Genomic DNA, 17,275 nt, shown 5'->3' with positions numbered 1-17,275 from the left:
GCAGAGCAAACCATTTATTTTCCCGAGCTAGGCGCTTGATTTTTACTAGAAATTAGTCTGGTGTTTCCAAGCACTTTTCCGTGGAATTTTGGTGTCATAAGAGCATATCCCGTCGTGCACCCATATAACGTCCGACAACTACATCAATAGAGTGCTGCCACTTAGGAAACTTTCATAATTTGGTCTTCTTTGCAATTTATTCATTATAGTTGATGAAAAAACATGGTTATGTGGGGTGATGTAGCTGCTGGTTGATGGATTGGCTACTAGTCCACTCCCATGATCTTCTATGGCACACACTAACGCACATATGACAATGAATACCTAGTCACCACTCCCTGGATGTTTTGTGGCTAGGCACCTCATGTGCGCGCCTATGTATGTAATGTCGGACACAAGACACAAAACCCCCAATTGATCGCTCCCGAGGGCACCCCCTTGCATTACATGTGGGCCTATCCCATGTGGCCCGCTTGCCCGTTGTGGCCCCAGTCCACTTTCTATCCATCGAGGTTAGTCTAGAAGTTTGAGGCAAAGTATTGGGAGGTGTCAAACACAATGGCACTATTGAGGTTGCTACTGGACGCGGGTTTTCATTCGAGCGTCCCTAAGAGCATATCTAGCAGATACCTCATTCGGGGCAAAACTAGAAACTAATCTATAGTATGCAGTAGCAGATAAAAAAAACATCCCAAACCGTACATTTGCGAGATGGTCAATTTCGGATGCAGCAATACCCCATCGATCCCGAGCCCAAATGCTCCACAGACCTGGATTTAGACCAAACATTTGTAGCACTACCCTATTGGAACAAAAAGGGTTGGCGGGAGCAAATGTTCTGCTCGGAACTCCCGTCTTTACCGCACGTACTACCGCCGGAGAATGATTCCGACGAGCTGGTCGGCCGAAGCGGGCCAGGGGGGAGCCAGATGGAGCGAGGGCGGGCACGATTGGGGCAGAGCCGAACGAGTGCGACTGGACGGAGCGAGGGTGGGCACGGGCACTGGCGGCGCGAGTGGCACGGTCGAGGCATTGGCGGAGCGGGCGACGCAAGCGGCGGCCTAATTGTAGGCAATTTGTTCTACCGCCTAGTTTTTCGCGACGGAAATAGCGAATGCAGCATACCTCATCCACGTTATGCGGTACATGTAGTTGGAGTATGTGGTAGAGATGTGGTATCTAATAACGCTATTGGTAGGCCTATGGGACCCGTGAGTAGGCATGCTCTAAGAGAAGACGCTCGTGTAGATACATGTTTGTGTATTGCATAAGAATAATGTGCAGGTACATGCGTAAGAAGAAATGAATACAGTACATCATAGTACATGAACGAGAGAGGGAGAGAGAGACACCCTTGTGTCAGTGTCAGCAATTGCCCTATCAGTATGAGTATCCAGTAGTAGTGTGGTCTTAAAACACTGGTGGTGGCCGGTAACCACCCCACTTTGCGTGCATCTCTACCAGCGCGTCCCTGTCGGCCCCACCCAACACGTCACAGCCACGTCCACGCCACCACCGTGTGTGCCGGCCCCACCACCTCACTAGCAACTCGGGCCCACCTGCCAGCAGCCGCCCCAGCAGCGTCCGGGTCCCACAGCTCACTCGCGCACATCCGCCTACGTGTGCAGCTTCCAGGCAGGGGACAAATGAACGCTACGCCTACGCGTACAGGTTCAGGGCATCTCTAGCGGCGCGACGCAAACGGTTGCAAAGTGACCGGGCCGTCCGCGGAGACGCAAACCTGGCCCAAATATGTGCCTCGGATGCGTCTCTGCGGACGCCGGAAACGTCCGCTCGCATCTGGCGGACGTTTCGGCGGGCCCGCCTGGCAGCGACCCTGCGTCGATGCGTCTTCTCAAACGCGCCAGCGACTGCAAAGCTGCGTCGCTTCGGCACTCTGCGCCACGTTAATGGCGACGATGCCTCGGCTGCCGAGCGGCCGCCCACCTCCGCCAACCACGTTAATGGCGACGCCACGCGTCCCGCGGCCACCGCATGCCGCCGACCTATATAAAGGGGGCGCGCGTTCTTCTTCCTCATCCACTCTTCCAAAGAAACCCTAGCCGCCACAAAGCTCGATCGTAGCGCCGCCTAGGTGTTCCTGCGACGCAGCCAAGCCCGCGAGGAAGTCCATGGCCGGTCCTGGTGGCCGGCGAGGCGGTCGAGGCCGCGGCCACCTGGTGCCCGTGGCGGGGCAGGGGCCGCCGTGGTGGAGCAGCTACGGCCCCATGCTCGCCGTCGCCTGCGCCCTCCTCGTCCTCGCAGGAGGAGCGCTGCTTCGAGTTCCTCCTCCGCATCGACGACGACCCACTCGCCATCAAGCGGCTACCGGACAAGTTCGCCGAGTTCGTCGACGGCGTCGAGCCGACGCACTTGCAGCTACGGGAGGCCAGCTGCAGCAACCTGCCGGACCGTGGAGGTCCTGTTCGACGGGCGAGGGCAATATGTACACACACGGGGTGGGACAAGTTCGCCGCGACCTCGCGCTCGAGCCGGCTGCCGGCTCACCTTCCTCTACAAGGGGACGGCGAGATGATCGTCAAGGTGTTCAACGACACGACGGCCGCGAGCACTACCACATCGACGACTCCGGCTCAGACACCGATAGTTAGAACGTCGAGTGTTCTTTCTTTGCGACGAATCGCTACGGGCCAAACGAAGCCGATGGTCGAGGTTTACGTTCTGCATTCGCCTCATCGGTAGAACCAATAAGGGCACCATCTCCTCCCGCTGGATTTTCCAGTTTGGGTGATTGGGTGTGCCCTCGAATGTTCTTTCTTGGGAGCGAACATACGGAAATCAACACAACTGGTTTCTATTTACAATTTTTTTATATTTGTGTCGACCATGGTTCAAACTATGTGTTAGTTTGTGTAAACCATGTTCGTAACTATGTGTTAGTTTGTGTAAAATCATGTTTCAAAATGTAATATTTGAAACTATGTTTAATTGAGAAAAGGGAAAAGAAGAAGAAAAAAAATACGTCGCCCCGCTGGAGCAGACCCCAGACGCAAACGGACGTGCGGACAAAAACGATCATTTTAGCGTCCGCAGCGCGACGCAAACGGAGGCTCGCGGACATTAAAATGCGTCGCGCCGCTGGAGAGATGCACTCAGGCCGAGCCGAGCCGAGCCGAGGCAGCGGCGGCTGCGCAGCGTAGGTGGGCCCGCCCGACCAGAGCAGAGCAGAGCAGAGCAGCGCCGCGCGTGGGCCCCGCCGACGGGACCCCGGTCGTTACAAGACCCCCCGCTCTCTCTCCTCCTCTCCTCTCGCGCGTGTACGCCTCTCTGTCTCCACCTCCACCTCCACCTCCCCTCGACGACGATACCCATTTCGCTCCCCTCCCCCTCATCACCCCCCTCTCTGCGTGCCCAACGAGCGCTGCACGGCCCAGGGCGGCGCCGTGTGTGGTAAGCCAGGATGCCGGCGTGGTGGAAGGGCAAGGGCAGGACCAGGACCAAGGGCCCGGACCCGCCGTGCCCCGGCGGCTCTGTCCCGGCGCCCGCGGCCGGGACCGCTGTCCGGAGAGACAGCAGCAAGAACAAGAAGGCCAGCAGCTTCGACGAGGCGCTCATCGCCAGGGAAGGCCGCGGGAAGCAGCTGCAACAGGCGGTCGGGCACCCGCTGCCGCGGCCGGCGTCCCTGCCGTCGCCCCTGCCCTCCACCTCCGCGTCCGGGTCCACGTCCAGCGGCGGCAGCTCGTCCCTCGGGTCATCGGCGGCCTCCGACGAGCCGCCGGATCTCGGATTCTACAGGTACGTGAGAGCAGAGGCAGACACGTATTAGGTATTACTGGCAGTACAGCAGAGTGGTTGGTTAATCTGCCGGTATTAGATGGTTGGTTTGGTTGGTTCACGCGGAGGGGAGCCTAAAGTTTGGGCTTTTGCTGGTGCGCTCGTGCTCAATTCTCGGTGTAAAGGTTTCGTTCCTGCTGCGCCCTTCTACTTGCTGCTACCCTGCTGAATTGTTTATTTATTCTTAGAGATGCTTATTTTTTTGAATTAATTTGGTCGGCAATTGAAGGTGGAGTCCTCCTGTTCTTCACGTCTGTCTGGGTTTCGAGATTTGGTTTTTGGTCGTTGCTTTGCCTAGAGCTCCAACTCTCATGTTTGGCTGGCTTTTCTCCCGAAAAGGCGAAAAGTTGTGTGTTCGTGCTCATGATTTAATTCGAATGAATGAATCGAATTGGAACCGGATTCCGCAACCCAGTTTCCCAGTGGCGCCAAACAGCATCTTTTTGTTAACCTTCCCAAGAAAAGCTGGATCTTCTTGAATCCTTGATTCACTCTATCTTAGAAAATCACATGGCTATTGCCTGTGCTTCGTTTGTTTGGTTAATTTTTACTGTTAACAGAGAGATTAGAAGCTGTATTCTTCCTTGCAACACCGAATCCTTTTCGTTTGGATCTCCATTGGCACTGGATTAGTGCTGCCTTTACGGCAATATTTTATACTATTTTAAATTTCTGGGCAGTTCCAGCTGCCGATTTCCCAATCTCATCTGAAATTGCTGATGTGCAAACTAATCCAAATAAAAGTATGCCCCCACAACTTATAGCCGTGTACTACAAGCATGGCAGACGATACTTGTTGACTTTTTCTATTTCTTTGGAGTGAAGAATATTACTTGGGGACATGCCTGCACTCCCAATGATTGTTTTAAGATAATGATGATAGCTCTAGGATCGTTAAACAAACAGTTCCTGTCGAGCTATTGGTTCCATAGATTTGCATTTCAACTGATACTTGATTTTCATGACTAATTTAATAGGCTGGCGATTGATTCTCGGAAACAAAGCCTTGTGCTGGAAGAAGGGCGCTTCGTCGCAAATAACCATCAGGTTTCGGAGCATAGCAGATCATCTGAAGCCTCTGTTTCTCCAAGGAAAGAGTTTCAGCTCAACACTTTGGATCTTTCCAATGACCGAACGAACTACTGCCGTGGTCGGAAATCGACAGAGATTGTGTTCCCTACACGGATGCCGAGCTCTCCTCCTAGTTCGAGAGGCCAACACTGTCCAGCCTCGCCTGTGCATTCAAGAGCGTTCGGGCAATGCCCTGGATCCCCTACTGGATGGCAGGATGATTCACGGAGCTCAAGCTCAGCGCACCCGCTTCCTCTTCCTCCAGGAACCCCGTGCTCATCATCTCGTTCCCTTCATTCGCAGTGGAAGAAGGGGAAGTTGTTAGGTAGTGGTACGTTTGGGCAAGTATACCTCGGATTCAACAGGTGCTTACTTTGATCCACAGCATTTTATTTTTCTCCCCTTGCCCGGTAGCTGAATCTTTCCTTTCTACAGTATACTAAATTGTCACTTTAAATGTAATGCAGTGAAGGCGGCCAAATGTGTGCAATTAAAGAGGTCAAGGTTATTGCTGATGATTCAAACTCAAAAGAGTGTCTGAGGCAGCTAAATCAGGTACCATCTTTGGAGCATATTGGATTAGTTAGCATCAATCTCATGGAACAGTGTTAGTTCTTTCATACTGACACTGCTCCTCATGGACAGGAAATGTTGCTTCTGAATCAGCTTTCGCATCCAAATATTGTGCAGTACTACGGCAGCGAACTGGTTAGTACAAAAGAAGAAATGATAATCTTACTGTGATCTAGTCTTGAACATGTAATTACATCACAAGTTACCTCAGCAATCACAGTCATTACAATCTGTTATCTGAAACTTAGGAGGTGATGCAAATTTTAGAAAAACTGGAACATATTCATTCCTACTCATAAACCAGTAAACCACTGTGGTGTAAATTCTGAAGAGTTATACTTTATTTGCTACACTTTTTTTATGTTGCCTGAATATGTTTATATTGCAATGCAGTCGACTGAGACACTCTCAGTTTATCTTGAGTTTGTTTCTGGGGGCTCTATACATAAGTTGCTTCAAGAATATGGTCCACTTGGGGAGACAGTCCTCCGGAATTACACTGCGCAGATCCTTTCTGGCCTCGCATACTTGCATGGGCGGAAAACAGTGCACAGGTATTGGAAAGTCACCAAAGTTCATAGGATAGGATGGCAGTCCTTTCCTTTTATAAAACTGCTTGTATTTGTTAATTCTTATGGACTAAAGCTTACCTTCCTCACAGAGATATCAAAGGAGCAAATATACTTGTAGATCCTAACGGTGACATTAAACTTGCAGATTTCGGCATGGCCAAGCATGTAAGTACTAATACCATGCCAACGATATGAAATTTCTTTTATTTATATAAATATCATATTATTGAATATTTTTATATTTATACAGATATCAGCATACACATCTATCAAATCCTTCAAAGGAAGTCCCTACTGGATGGCTCCAGAGGTAAAGTGTACTGTAATTTTCCTGTGTATTCTCCCTTGTAAGTTGAACATCACCTGATGTCCATTTATTTCCCAGGTTATCATGAATACCAACGGATATAGCCTTTCAGTGGACATTTGGAGCCTTGGCTGCACCATTCTTGAGATGGCAACTGCAAGGCCTCCTTGGAGTCAGTACGAAGGGGTGAGTTTGTTTCCATGATTTTTTTTCATGGTTATGGTGGTTGTCTTTCTGATGACTGTCTGCTAAGCTATTGCAATTAATGTCACAGGTTGCTGCAATATTCAAAATAGGAAACAGCAAAGACATACCTGATATCCCAGATCATCTTTCTTCTGAAGCAAAAAACTTTCTGAAACTCTGCTTGCAGCGTGATCCTGCTGACCGTCCAACTGCTGCTCAATTAATAGAACATCCTTGGGTCAAAGACCAAGCTTCAGTTAGGAGCTCCAGGTCTGGCATTACTAGGGATATGTTTCCAACTTCCAGCGACGGCAACAAAACCACGGTACATCTACAGTCTATGACTATATACTGTCATATAGTAGTGATCAATATTATTTCCCTCCATCTGGAAATAAGTGACTCAAATTTGTCTAGATTCGCATGTATCTACACAAGTCGGATTTGTCTAGATTGGCATGTATCTAGACACGTTTTAGTGTGTAGATACATGCGAATCTAGACAAATTCGAGTCACTTATTCCGGACGGAGGAAGTATAAAAGATGATTGTGCATTTGTATGATAACCAGTTAAGCTAGATGGCCATTATCTGTCATATTGATTAACCCCAAGATTGAGTGTGGTGTCCTTTAATTTCTCACCGCTATGATTATGTTTCAGGTAAAGACAAACGTCGCGTTATCATCCTACAGAAGCTTATCACCTCTGCGGGATACTAATCTCGGGATGAGAAACTTGCCAATGACAGCAGCTTCCATTCCAGCGATATCCACTCGCAGGATTTCTGCTATGTATGTTCTCTTTTACCACTTTTACTAAAAATATGATAAAATTGCATCTCTTACATTGTCTAACAGAATCTGTAAATCTGGCTTGTTCAGCAATGCATCCAATATACGGATGAACATGTCTCTGCCTGTGTCGCCGTGCGGTAGCCCGCCGCGGCAGTACAAGCAATCCAATCGGAGTTGCTTGCCCTCACCTCCTCATCCAGCATATTCAGCGGGAGCAGCCAACTACAGCCCTATCAACAATGCACTTTACCCTACTCGAGCAAGCAACTATCTTTCAGATCCATGGCTCGAAATCCCTCAACGGAAAATAACACAAACATTTGATTCTCCAAGAAGATTATAGAAATTCCAAACCGTACATGTTCTTTATACTGGAAGAGAAGATATTCCCTCGGTTATGGTGTTAGAACCTAAGGGGCCTCTTTTTTCTTTTTCTCCCTTTCTGTATGTATCTTCCCCTCAGGAGTCAGGATACAGTTGCCTCGTCCTTGTACAAATTCACGCAACGAGATCTAGTGAAAAGAAATACTGTAGCATTTTTGTTCAAGAAAGAGAGTAGCATTTCAGGTTATACCTGTATCTGTTGTGTCCTTGTATGATCAATTTTGAATGAATACAGGTTTCTGCTAATCTTGAGAAGCTTGATGACTTACATAGGATGTTGCGAATATGGGAAATCAGGGCAGTCGTATCTGATGCACATGGAACACATTCCCTCTGTATGTCACTGCCTTCTCTTCAACACCAAGCCCCCACAGATGCCCTTGAAGCTTCAACACTCCCTTCACACTGTTGTCTTTCTTGACGACGAAATCTTTGCCACTGTACTCGGTAGTCACAATGTCGGTATTTGCCGCCTCCCAAACAAACTTTAAGACACCGAGAGCGCGGCTCAGCTGCTTGATGCCGCTCTGGACCGCAAGTTCATCCCCATTGATGAGGAATTTCACTGCGTGCACGGTGACATTCTTGCCATCCTTCCCGGACAGGCTCCTGCCGATATTCACCTCGATGTCCCGGACTGTGCCGTAGAGGTAGAAGAGCAGCAGCGTGTAGAGGCCCCGGGACGAGTGGCCCAGGTTCTTGGACAGGTTCCTCTGCACCAGGCAGTCCTGGTGGCGCGCCTCCTTGAAGGCGATGGACCTCTCGATGATGATGTCGTGTATCTGGTACAGCCCCTCCTTCATGGCCTCCACCTTCTGGGCATGTCCGGCCAGCCGCGTGTCAGTCGCGAGGAACTTTGCCAGGTCTGTGAACATGTCCAGCACTTCTTGCCACGTCTTGGCCCGTGCCGGCGCGGGCTTCCTGTACGGCGTCGGACGCATCCATGACGGCGAGGAGGACGTCGCCGCGTCGGCGGTGTCCGACAAGAACCTGGCGCAGGCCGACGCGATCTGTTCGGCCATCTGGGTCGCCGGGGACGGGGCATCCAGCGCGCCCATGTCTTCCCGGAGGTCCCGGAGCACCTCCTCGAGCGCGCCGCGCCAGACGTGGTGCTGCGTCACCTGCGGGCACACGGTGAGCCGCACGTTCTTCCTCCGCTGCGCCGACACGCCGAGCACGTCGCACACCTTGGTCAGCGAGCTCAGTGCCGTCGCCTTGAGCGGCGGCCCGCGCCGGGTCGCGGCGAACTCGCCCGCGAGCGCCTCGAAGTGCTCCATCCGGTCGACGGCGTGCGCGTCGGTGACGAGGGACCCCGTGGCGGCGTGCCGCAGGTAGCCGTCCGCGACCTCGACGCCCCGCAGCGACCCCGCGAGCCGGAGCAGCCTGCCGTAGGCGGCCGGGTACCAGCCACGCGGCGGCGGGGCGTACTCTCGCTCGTCCTCCGAGGCCGGACCGGGCAAGAAATGCATACGTCTTGCGCCGCTGCGCCGACCAGACCGGCTCGGCGAGAGCGCGCGGAGGACCACACTCGTGCGCAACACTGACTTCAGCTTACCGCCGCATTCCATCGAACACCTTGTGAGCAGCCGCATTGCCCGCGCGCCAGCACGCCGCCGGCAAGTACCACCGTTAACGGACACGCAGATATAGAGCGTTGCCTTCGGCGTTCTGATTACTACTCGTGCGCCGTGTGTCGGCGCCGGTGGTGCCTAATGCGCGCAGATCTTCATTGATTGACTCATTGTTCCCTTTCCCCGCTTCTTTGATCCAAAGAGACTTCGTAGAATTTTCGGATGATTTGAGCTCTTTAGAATTTAGAATAGGCTCGGGGTAGCCCGGCCCAAGGCATGATGTCCGGGTTAGGCTCGGGCTCCAAACTCCAAAGCACGCATAGAAAGTCCGAAAATGCTCAAAACAAGTCCGAAACATGGAAAATCTCATGGAGTATATTGGAAAAAACAGGTACTCCATATAAGAAGAAAGTCCACTTTTCGTCCTTCAATTTTACTAAGAGTTCACTTTTAGTCCTAAAACTATTTTTTGGTCTAAAATAGACCTTAAACTTCTTAAATTGATCACTTCAACAAGGTTGTTGATTTTGTGTCAACATGACCTCGGTTACTAAAAACCAACAAACCGGTTCAAGTGTTAAACGGTCCACACGAAAAAAAAGAAGGATCCACATCTGATCGCTCTCGATCATGAAGTCGTGGTCCTCTAGTCTCCTTCCCACGCCCCTTGCAGTGCCGCACGCTGACATAGGCATCCCAAATGGGCCTGCCGAAGATAGTACCCGGGGTTTACTGAAGGCCCACTACCCGAAGAATAAGAAGATTTGGAAGCCCAAGATATTATTAAGGAAAGCTAGAGTTGTAATAGGAAGTGTTATTTGTAAACTTGCGGGATGAGTTAGAAACCTTTCCGGACTCTGTAACTTGTACGACACGAATCCCTCGGCTCCGCCTCCTATATAAGGGGGAGTCGAGGGACGCAGAGAGAATCAAATCATTATTCTAAAACCCTAGTTTTCATAATCGTCGAGTACTTTTCGGCTGAAACCTTCGAGATCTACTTGCCCTCTACTTCCAACTAAACCCTAGTCTACAACCTGTAGGCATTGACAAGTTAATACCTTGTCAATTGGCGCCGTCTGTGGGGATTAGAGGCGTCAAGGATACGATTTCGATGGCACGTTCAAAATCGTCGACTTCATCAACCGCAAGCAACGCAATGGATCGAGGTAAACAGATCGCTACTGGTCCTGTTGATTTTGTTCCTCACCCGCCCTCCCGTTTGGATGCATATGCGTATCTGGAGGAACCTATGGAGATGACGTTCGGAAGGTTTCACTTTCGCGTCGAGAAAGAGGGATCGTATCGTGTCGAAATTCTGATTTCGTCGGGATCGTCGGCGGTCGATTCCGATTTTTCAAGCCATACATCGTCAACCGAATCAGGAGAGGAAGAAACTTCGTCGTCACGCTTCATCAGCACCAGGGCGAGAGAAAAACTTGCCAAGATCTTCAGCGACATGTCGTTTGAGTCATCTGCGGACTCATATATAAGCAATGGCTCAAGCAGTGTCGATAGCTACAACTTCATCGACAAATCTACTACAGTGGGCAAGGTCTTCGCCAATCTTAACGATGGTGTCACCAAACCCAACATAGATCTGAATACAAAATATCATCAGATTTATGTTATCGGAGAGCCAAGCCATGACCAAGAAGAAACATCTGAAGCTTTCGACGATTTGGGAAATCCATACGTTGATCCCTCTGATTTGCGACGAGGTCTAGGCAATAAATATATCGGGTCACAGCCACGAGACAGAGTTCGACTCCCGCAAGCAGCATGGGATAGAGCCGCAAGAGCTATGGATGGCTCAGAACCAATGGCTACCACAGCCACACCAGAAGAATTACAAGCATATCAATATAGGCTTGCACGAGCTGCAAGGGAATTGGAAAAACAGGCAGCCGAGCTAAACAGAAGAAAGTAGGCAGCCTCTGCATCAAGTAGGCGAATGGCAGAGCTGAGTCGACAATCTAGAACTTCGGGAGATAGCCACAGAGAAGCTCGGAACAGAGCAAGATCAAGGTTACAAAACGTACCTGAAGCAGAAAGAGAGCACTTGGTGCAAAACCTCGACATGTCTTTTATGTCGATAGACACGAGAGGAAACATCATACCCAAGACACCAGAAGCTGGGTATATGGCGACGCAAGCTTTTATCCTTGCATCCAAACCACCCCCAGGAGATCCAAGGGAGGCACTGTACAACATGGCAATGGCAAGAGTTGGAGCCATGGGAACGGCGTTTGTGACAACACCTCCTGAAGGAACAGCAAGGCAAAATAGTCCACGACCTGCGGCAGCAGCAGCGGCGGCTCCCGAAGGACCAAGTGGAGCAAGGGACACGGCAGCACAAGCAAGAGTCGATAGAGCGAGACAAAGCAGGAGGGAACATCGGCAGTCCCCAGAATTAAACGACGAGGATATGTGCGGCTTGCCGTGCTTCACGAGGAGAGTGCGAAAAACTCGAGTCCCTTCGGGATTCAAGTTACCTGATAATTTCAAAAAATTCGACGGCCTTCAAGATCCAGAGGATTGGCTAGTTGATTATCTCGAGACGGTGAAGCTCACAGGAGGAACCAGAGCAACAGCTATGCAAAGCATCCAGGTGCATTTGAGTGGAGCTGCACGATCTTGGATAAAGAAACATCCTCCAGGATCCATAGATAGCTGGGAAAGCTTCGAGGACGTGTTCGTCAAGAATTTCCGGTCCACGTGCAAGAAACCTGCGTCACTAGAGGAGTTGAGAGCGTGCCGACAAAAGCCAGACGAGCCAATGAGAAAATATATCCAAAGATGGAACATCATCAAAAACTCGGCAGAAAACATATCTGACGAGAGAGCGATAGATGCGTTTGTCGCAGAAATCAGGCGTGGAGATTTTGTCGAGGACTTGGGGAGGACCAACCCAAAGACAGTATCTGCTTTAATGGAAATAGCAAACAGATGGGCAGATGGAGAAGATGCTGTTCACAACAAACGGCACAGGTCGCCAGAGGAAGACCGCGGTCGAAATTATCAGCCAAGGCGACGATTCCCTCGACAATACCCGAGCTATGACGCTCCAGGTCAAATCTCGGCAGGCTTCCGAGCAAATACCGGAGGAAACAATAGAGATGATTATCAAAGAAGCAATGAGCAGCGAAGCGACAATAGAGATGACTCTCGAAACAATAGGCAAAATAGCGGGCCAAGGTTCCCAAGGCCTTTCGTGTCTCCCGAAGAGATGATGAATGGGCCGTGTCAGATGCACTTTTTCCTCGACAGCAACGGAAAAAGACAGTCAGGACATCTGCAGAAAGATTGTCGCAATTTCCAGGCGATGTTAAGGTGGGCAGGGCATGCTAATGCTCAGGCAGCACAGAGAAATCCTCGAGAACCCAGGAGTGAGATTCATTTGCCACCTCCTCCCGCGATTACAGACGACAATCGACATCAGCTCAGAATAGCGGCAGCACCTCCACCACCGCCCTATGTTGATCCTAATTCTAACGGTGCGGTCTCGATGATTCAGAAGGGAAGGCCATCCAACAGAACTCAGAAAGTAATCTCGCGACAGGTGTTTATGGCAGAAAAGATGCCTCCACCAACAGTCGAGTATCTTAATTGGTCAGGGCAAGACATTGGCTTCACCATCGCGGATCATCCACAGCAAGTTCCTCGACCAGGACAGTCAGCACTCATACTACCAGTGCTCATCGCAGGATTTGATGTGTCTCGCGTATTTATAGATGGAGGCAGCAGTTTAAACCTTATGTATGCAGATACATTGAGGAAGATGAACATATCCCTAGCAAATCTGAAACCAACAGACACGAGGTTCCATGGTATCACACCGGAAAAACCAAGTTATCCACTAGGGAAGATTAACCTCGACGTTCAGTTTGGAACCCGAGAGAATTATAGAATCGAGAAGCTGGAGTTCGAAGTCGTGGATTTTCCGTCGCAGTACCACGCTTTGTTAGGACGACCAGCATATGCTAGATTTATGGCGGTACCACATTACACGTACCTGCTATGGAGGATGCCTGGACCTAAGGGACCAATCACAATCAAAGGAAGCTTTGCTTTGGCCGATAAATGCGACAAGGATTTTCATCGGATATCAGAAACTTTCGGGATGCAAGCTGAGTATTTGGCGTCAAGGAGTATGACTGACTACGACGTACTGCCAGACGTTGGAAGGCCAAATAAAGAATCAACTTTCAATACTGAGAAAAATTCTAAGGAGGTGCAGATTCACCCGACAGACCCGAAAAAGACGACGTCCATTGCAAACGACATGGACCTCGCATAGGAAAGCGCGCTCGTCGAGTTCCTCCGTGAGAACTGGAAAATCTTCGCATGGTGTCCAGCTAACATGCCAGGAGTACCCAGGGAACTTGCCGAGCACCACCTAAATTTGGATCCTTTAGCGAGACCAATCAAACAACCTTTGCGGTGTTTTTCGGAACCAAACCGCAAGGCCATGCTGTCAGAAATTGATCGACTAAGAGAAGCTGGTTTTATCAAGGAGCTGCACACAGAGGCCACATGGGTGGCAAATCCAGTACTGGTGCCGAAGAAAAACACTAAGGTCCTTCGCATGTGCGTCGACTTTACGTATCTCAATAAACATTGTCCAAAGGATCACTTTCCCCTCCTGAGGATCGATCAAATTATCGACTCCACGGCTGGATGTGAACGTCTTTCCTTCCTGGACGCATATTCTGGTTATAACCAGATCAGATTAAAAGAAGAAGATGAAGTAAAGACAGCGTTCATCACACCTTACGGCGTGTTTTGCTACATAACAATGCCCTTTGGTCTGAAAAACGCGGGAGCAACATATCAGAGGATGATGCAGAAGTGTTTGGCGACACAGATTGGGAAAAACGTGCAAGTATACATCGACGATGTTGTCATAACGTCAAAAAAGGGGGCGACGCTCATCGAAGATCTCAAGGAAACCTTTGACAACCTCGACAAATTCTGCCTCAAGCTGAATCCGACGAAGTGCTCCTTTGGCGTCCCAGCAGGAGAAGTTCTGGGGTTTCTAGTTTCAGCAAGAGGGATTGAAGCAAATCCCGACAAAATACAGGCTATCGTAATAATGAGGAAGCCAACAAAGTTGAAAGAAATACAGCAACTAACTGGGCGAGTCGCAGCTTTGAGCAGATTCGTCGCCAGGCTGGGAGAAAAGGCGTTACCGTTTTACGCTCTGATAAAGCAAGGGGAGAAATTCCAGTGGAACGAAGAAGCTGATAGAGCTTTTGAGGATCTGAAACGCACAATCTCGACACCACCAATCTTAGTGGCGCCGAAGGAAAAGGAACCTCTCCTGTTGTACATTGCAGCCACACCCCAAGTGGTTAGCACGGTGCTAGTTGTCGAAAGAGAAGAAGAAGGAAAACTCCATGGAGTGCAGAGGCCGGTCTATTTCATCAGTGAAGTTTTATCGCCTTCCAAACAGCGGTACCCGCAGTACCAGAAACTAGCATATGGAGTAATCGCAACGGCAAGAAAGTTGCGCCACTATTTTTCGGCACACCCGATAATAGTAGTCAACGAAGCACCTCTTTCAAATATACTGAACAATCCAGAAGCTACAGGGCGTGTCTCCCTTTGGGAATAGAACTTTCTCCTCGGGACATCACGTATGAAAAAAGAAAGGCAATCAAGTCACAAGTTTTGCCAGATTTCATTGCAGAGTGGATGGAGCTGCAAAACACGGGACCACCAGATTTGTCGAGAACTTGGACCATGAACTTTGATGGGTCCAAAAGAGTAGAAGGAGCTGGCGCAGGAGTGATACTTATATCACCTGAAGGCGACAAGTTAAAATACGTCCTCCGGATGACGTTCCCCAACGCATCCAACAATGAAGCAGAATATGAAGCCCTCATACATGGGATGAAGATGGCGAAAGCTTGCGGGGCAACTCGATTAAAAATCTTTGGCGACTCACAATTGGTGGCTCAGCAAGTTATTAACCAATGTAATGCAGTCAATGATAGCATGATAGCATACAAGGAGGTGTACAATGAGCTCGAGAAACTATTCGATGGATGCGAGGTAAACCACATCAGTAGGTTGAGCAATGATGAAGCCGACGTTCTCGCAAACATTGGGTCGCAGTGCCTCCCAATCCCGCCAGGAGTATTTTGGGAGGAGATAGCGGAGAGATCCACAAAGCCGAAGAAGTCACAGAAAAAAGCAAAGGAAGAAAAAGCTTCGGCGTCTTTCAAAGAAGCTGCGGAGGATGAAGAGGACCAAGAGCTTGTGATGATGGTAGAAGTTCCTTGGATGCAAGCGTACATATCATATATCCTCAGGAAAGAAATACCCGACGATCCAGTTGAGGCAAGGCGAGTTATTCGACGATCCAAAGCTTTCACAGTGGTCAAAGGGGAGCTATACAAGCGAAGTATTTCAGGGGTCTTGCAAAGGTGCGTCACACCCGAAGAAGGAAGAAAAATTCTGAAGGATGTACACGAAGGAATATGTGGCCACCACGCAAGTAGTCGAGCTATTGCAGCCAAGGTTTTTCGAGCAGGATTCTATTGGTTGACAGCAATTGAGGATGCCAAGGAAATAGTACGAACCTGCGATGCGTGCCAAAGATTCGCCGCAAAACCTCACTCTCCGGCAGCAGAACTGATGCCAATACCATTGTCATGGCCCTTCGCCCAATGGGGACTTGATATGGTGGGCAAGTTGCACAAAGCTTCGCCAGGTGGATATGAGTACCTGCTGGTCGCTATCGACAAATTCACCAAGTGGGTAGAAGCGAAGCCAATAAACTCACCAGATGCAGCGTCGGCAATAAAATTTGTGAAAGGCCTCGTTTTTCGGTTTGGAGTGCCTCATAGCATTGTCACAGATAACGGTTCAAACTTTACGTCCAAGGAATTCAAGGAGTACTACGCAGAAGTATGCATTAAATTGCACTTTGCGTCAGTTGGGCACCCGCAAACCAACGGCCAAGTCGAGAAAGCCAATGGTATCATCTGCAACGGCCTCAAGAAGCGCCTGCTAGGACCGCTTGAAAAAGCTCGACATACCTGGCCAGAGGAATTGCCAAGTGTTTTGTGGAGCATCCGAACAACACCAAATACGGCGACACAAGAAAATCCGTTTTTTCTCGTCCACGGAGCCGAAGCAGTATTACCAATTGAAATAGAGCATGATTCTCCAAGAGTAACAGAGTATGACGAAGAAACATCACGAAAAGCTCTGGAGGATGATATGGACGCACTCGATGAAGCTCGAGACGAAGTACTTTCACGAGTCACCAAGTACCAGCAGGACCTCAAAAATTACCACAGTCGACGGTTACGGCCAAGATCTTTCCAGGTCGGAGATTTGGTCTTACGGTTAAATCAAAAAAGTACTGAAAAGCTCGAATCACCATGGCTAGGCCCTTACGTCGTCACGGAAGTCATCGATGGAGGAGCATACAGGATCAAGAACAAGAAGACGGGGGCTCCCGAGAAAAACCCCTGGAACGTGGCGCAGCTCAGGCGGTTCTACGCCTAGAGTCGAAATATAGTCCTCCTTTGTAAAAATACAATGTACTGAAACGTCCGCGAGTTTTCAGACGCACTCTTTTCCTTTTCGGGGCACCGAGTGGGGCCGAAAAGGTTTTTAATGAGGCGGGCTCGCGGTGCTACAATATAATAAAGATAGTGGAGATATACTTCTTATTCTTCGACACACTCGGGGGCTCAACGCCCTCAAGTTACAAAATACATACAATATAGATTAGACTTACCGGAATATTTCGCCTTGGTATAATAATACCTCGCCAAATATAAACATCGGAAGCTAACAATTATAAATATAGTATACTCGTCAAAATATTATTGCTTTGGTCTGAAAACCTCGCAAGAAAATTATAGAACTTCAACACCAAGACACTCGGGGACTTGTAACCCATCGATGGAAAAATAGATATACCTTCTCACAACAAGAGGAAAAATGTTCGAGATACAAAAACAATATAAACCCAAGCCAGAAGCTCGGGGGCTCCAACAAT

The 17,275-nt window shown here is 49.5% G+C and overlaps 2 protein-coding genes across 2 annotated transcripts; one reads left to right on the top strand and one right to left on the bottom strand.

Moving 5' to 3' along the window:
• Window positions 1-3,300: 3,300 nt before the first annotated feature.
• LOC127294119 (mitogen-activated protein kinase kinase kinase 3) lies at window positions 3,301-7,871 on the top strand. Its single transcript, XM_051323872.2, has 11 exons — window positions 3,301-3,756; window positions 4,773-5,231; window positions 5,334-5,421; window positions 5,512-5,574; window positions 5,833-5,993; window positions 6,101-6,176; window positions 6,262-6,321; window positions 6,397-6,504; window positions 6,593-6,829; window positions 7,167-7,297; window positions 7,388-7,871. Exons 1-11 carry the CDS (start codon window positions 3,422-3,424, stop codon window positions 7,641-7,643), a joined length of 1,974 nt encoding a protein of 657 aa, XP_051179832.1. The 5' UTR covers window positions 3,301-3,421; the 3' UTR covers window positions 7,644-7,871.
• Window positions 7,872-7,922: 51 nt separating this feature from the next.
• On the bottom strand, window positions 7,923-9,758 carry LOC127294120 (uncharacterized). The gene has a single exon (XM_051323874.2). It carries the CDS (start codon window positions 9,274-9,276, stop codon window positions 7,978-7,980), a length of 1,299 nt encoding a protein of 432 aa, XP_051179834.1. The 5' UTR covers window positions 9,277-9,758; the 3' UTR covers window positions 7,923-7,977.
• Between the last annotated feature and the right edge of the window lie 7,517 nt (window positions 9,759-17,275).

Source organism: Lolium perenne, chromosome 4 (genome assembly GCF_019359855.2).
Source record: "Lolium perenne isolate Kyuss_39 chromosome 4, Kyuss_2.0, whole genome shotgun sequence".
NCBI lineage: Eukaryota > Viridiplantae > Streptophyta > Magnoliopsida > Poales > Poaceae > Lolium > Lolium perenne.
This window is presented reverse-complemented; position numbering and strand designations above follow the sequence as displayed.

Excerpts from the sequence above, each read along its gene's own strand:
- LOC127294119 (XM_051323872.2), top strand. The coding sequence starts at position 3,422 with ATGCCGGCGTGGTGGAAGGGCAAGGGCAGGACCAGGACCAAGGGCCCG. Across the intron at positions 6,322-6,396 it reads CCTACTGGATGGCTCCAGAG|GTTATCATGAATACCAACGG; the intron begins GTAAAGTGTACT and ends TTTATTTCCCAG. Across the intron at positions 6,505-6,592 it reads CTTGGAGTCAGTACGAAGGG|GTTGCTGCAATATTCAAAAT; the intron begins GTGAGTTTGTTT and ends TTAATGTCACAG.
- LOC127294120 (XM_051323874.2), bottom strand. The coding sequence starts at position 9,276 with ATGCGGCTGCTCACAAGGTGTTCGATGGAATGCGGCGGTAAGCTGAAG.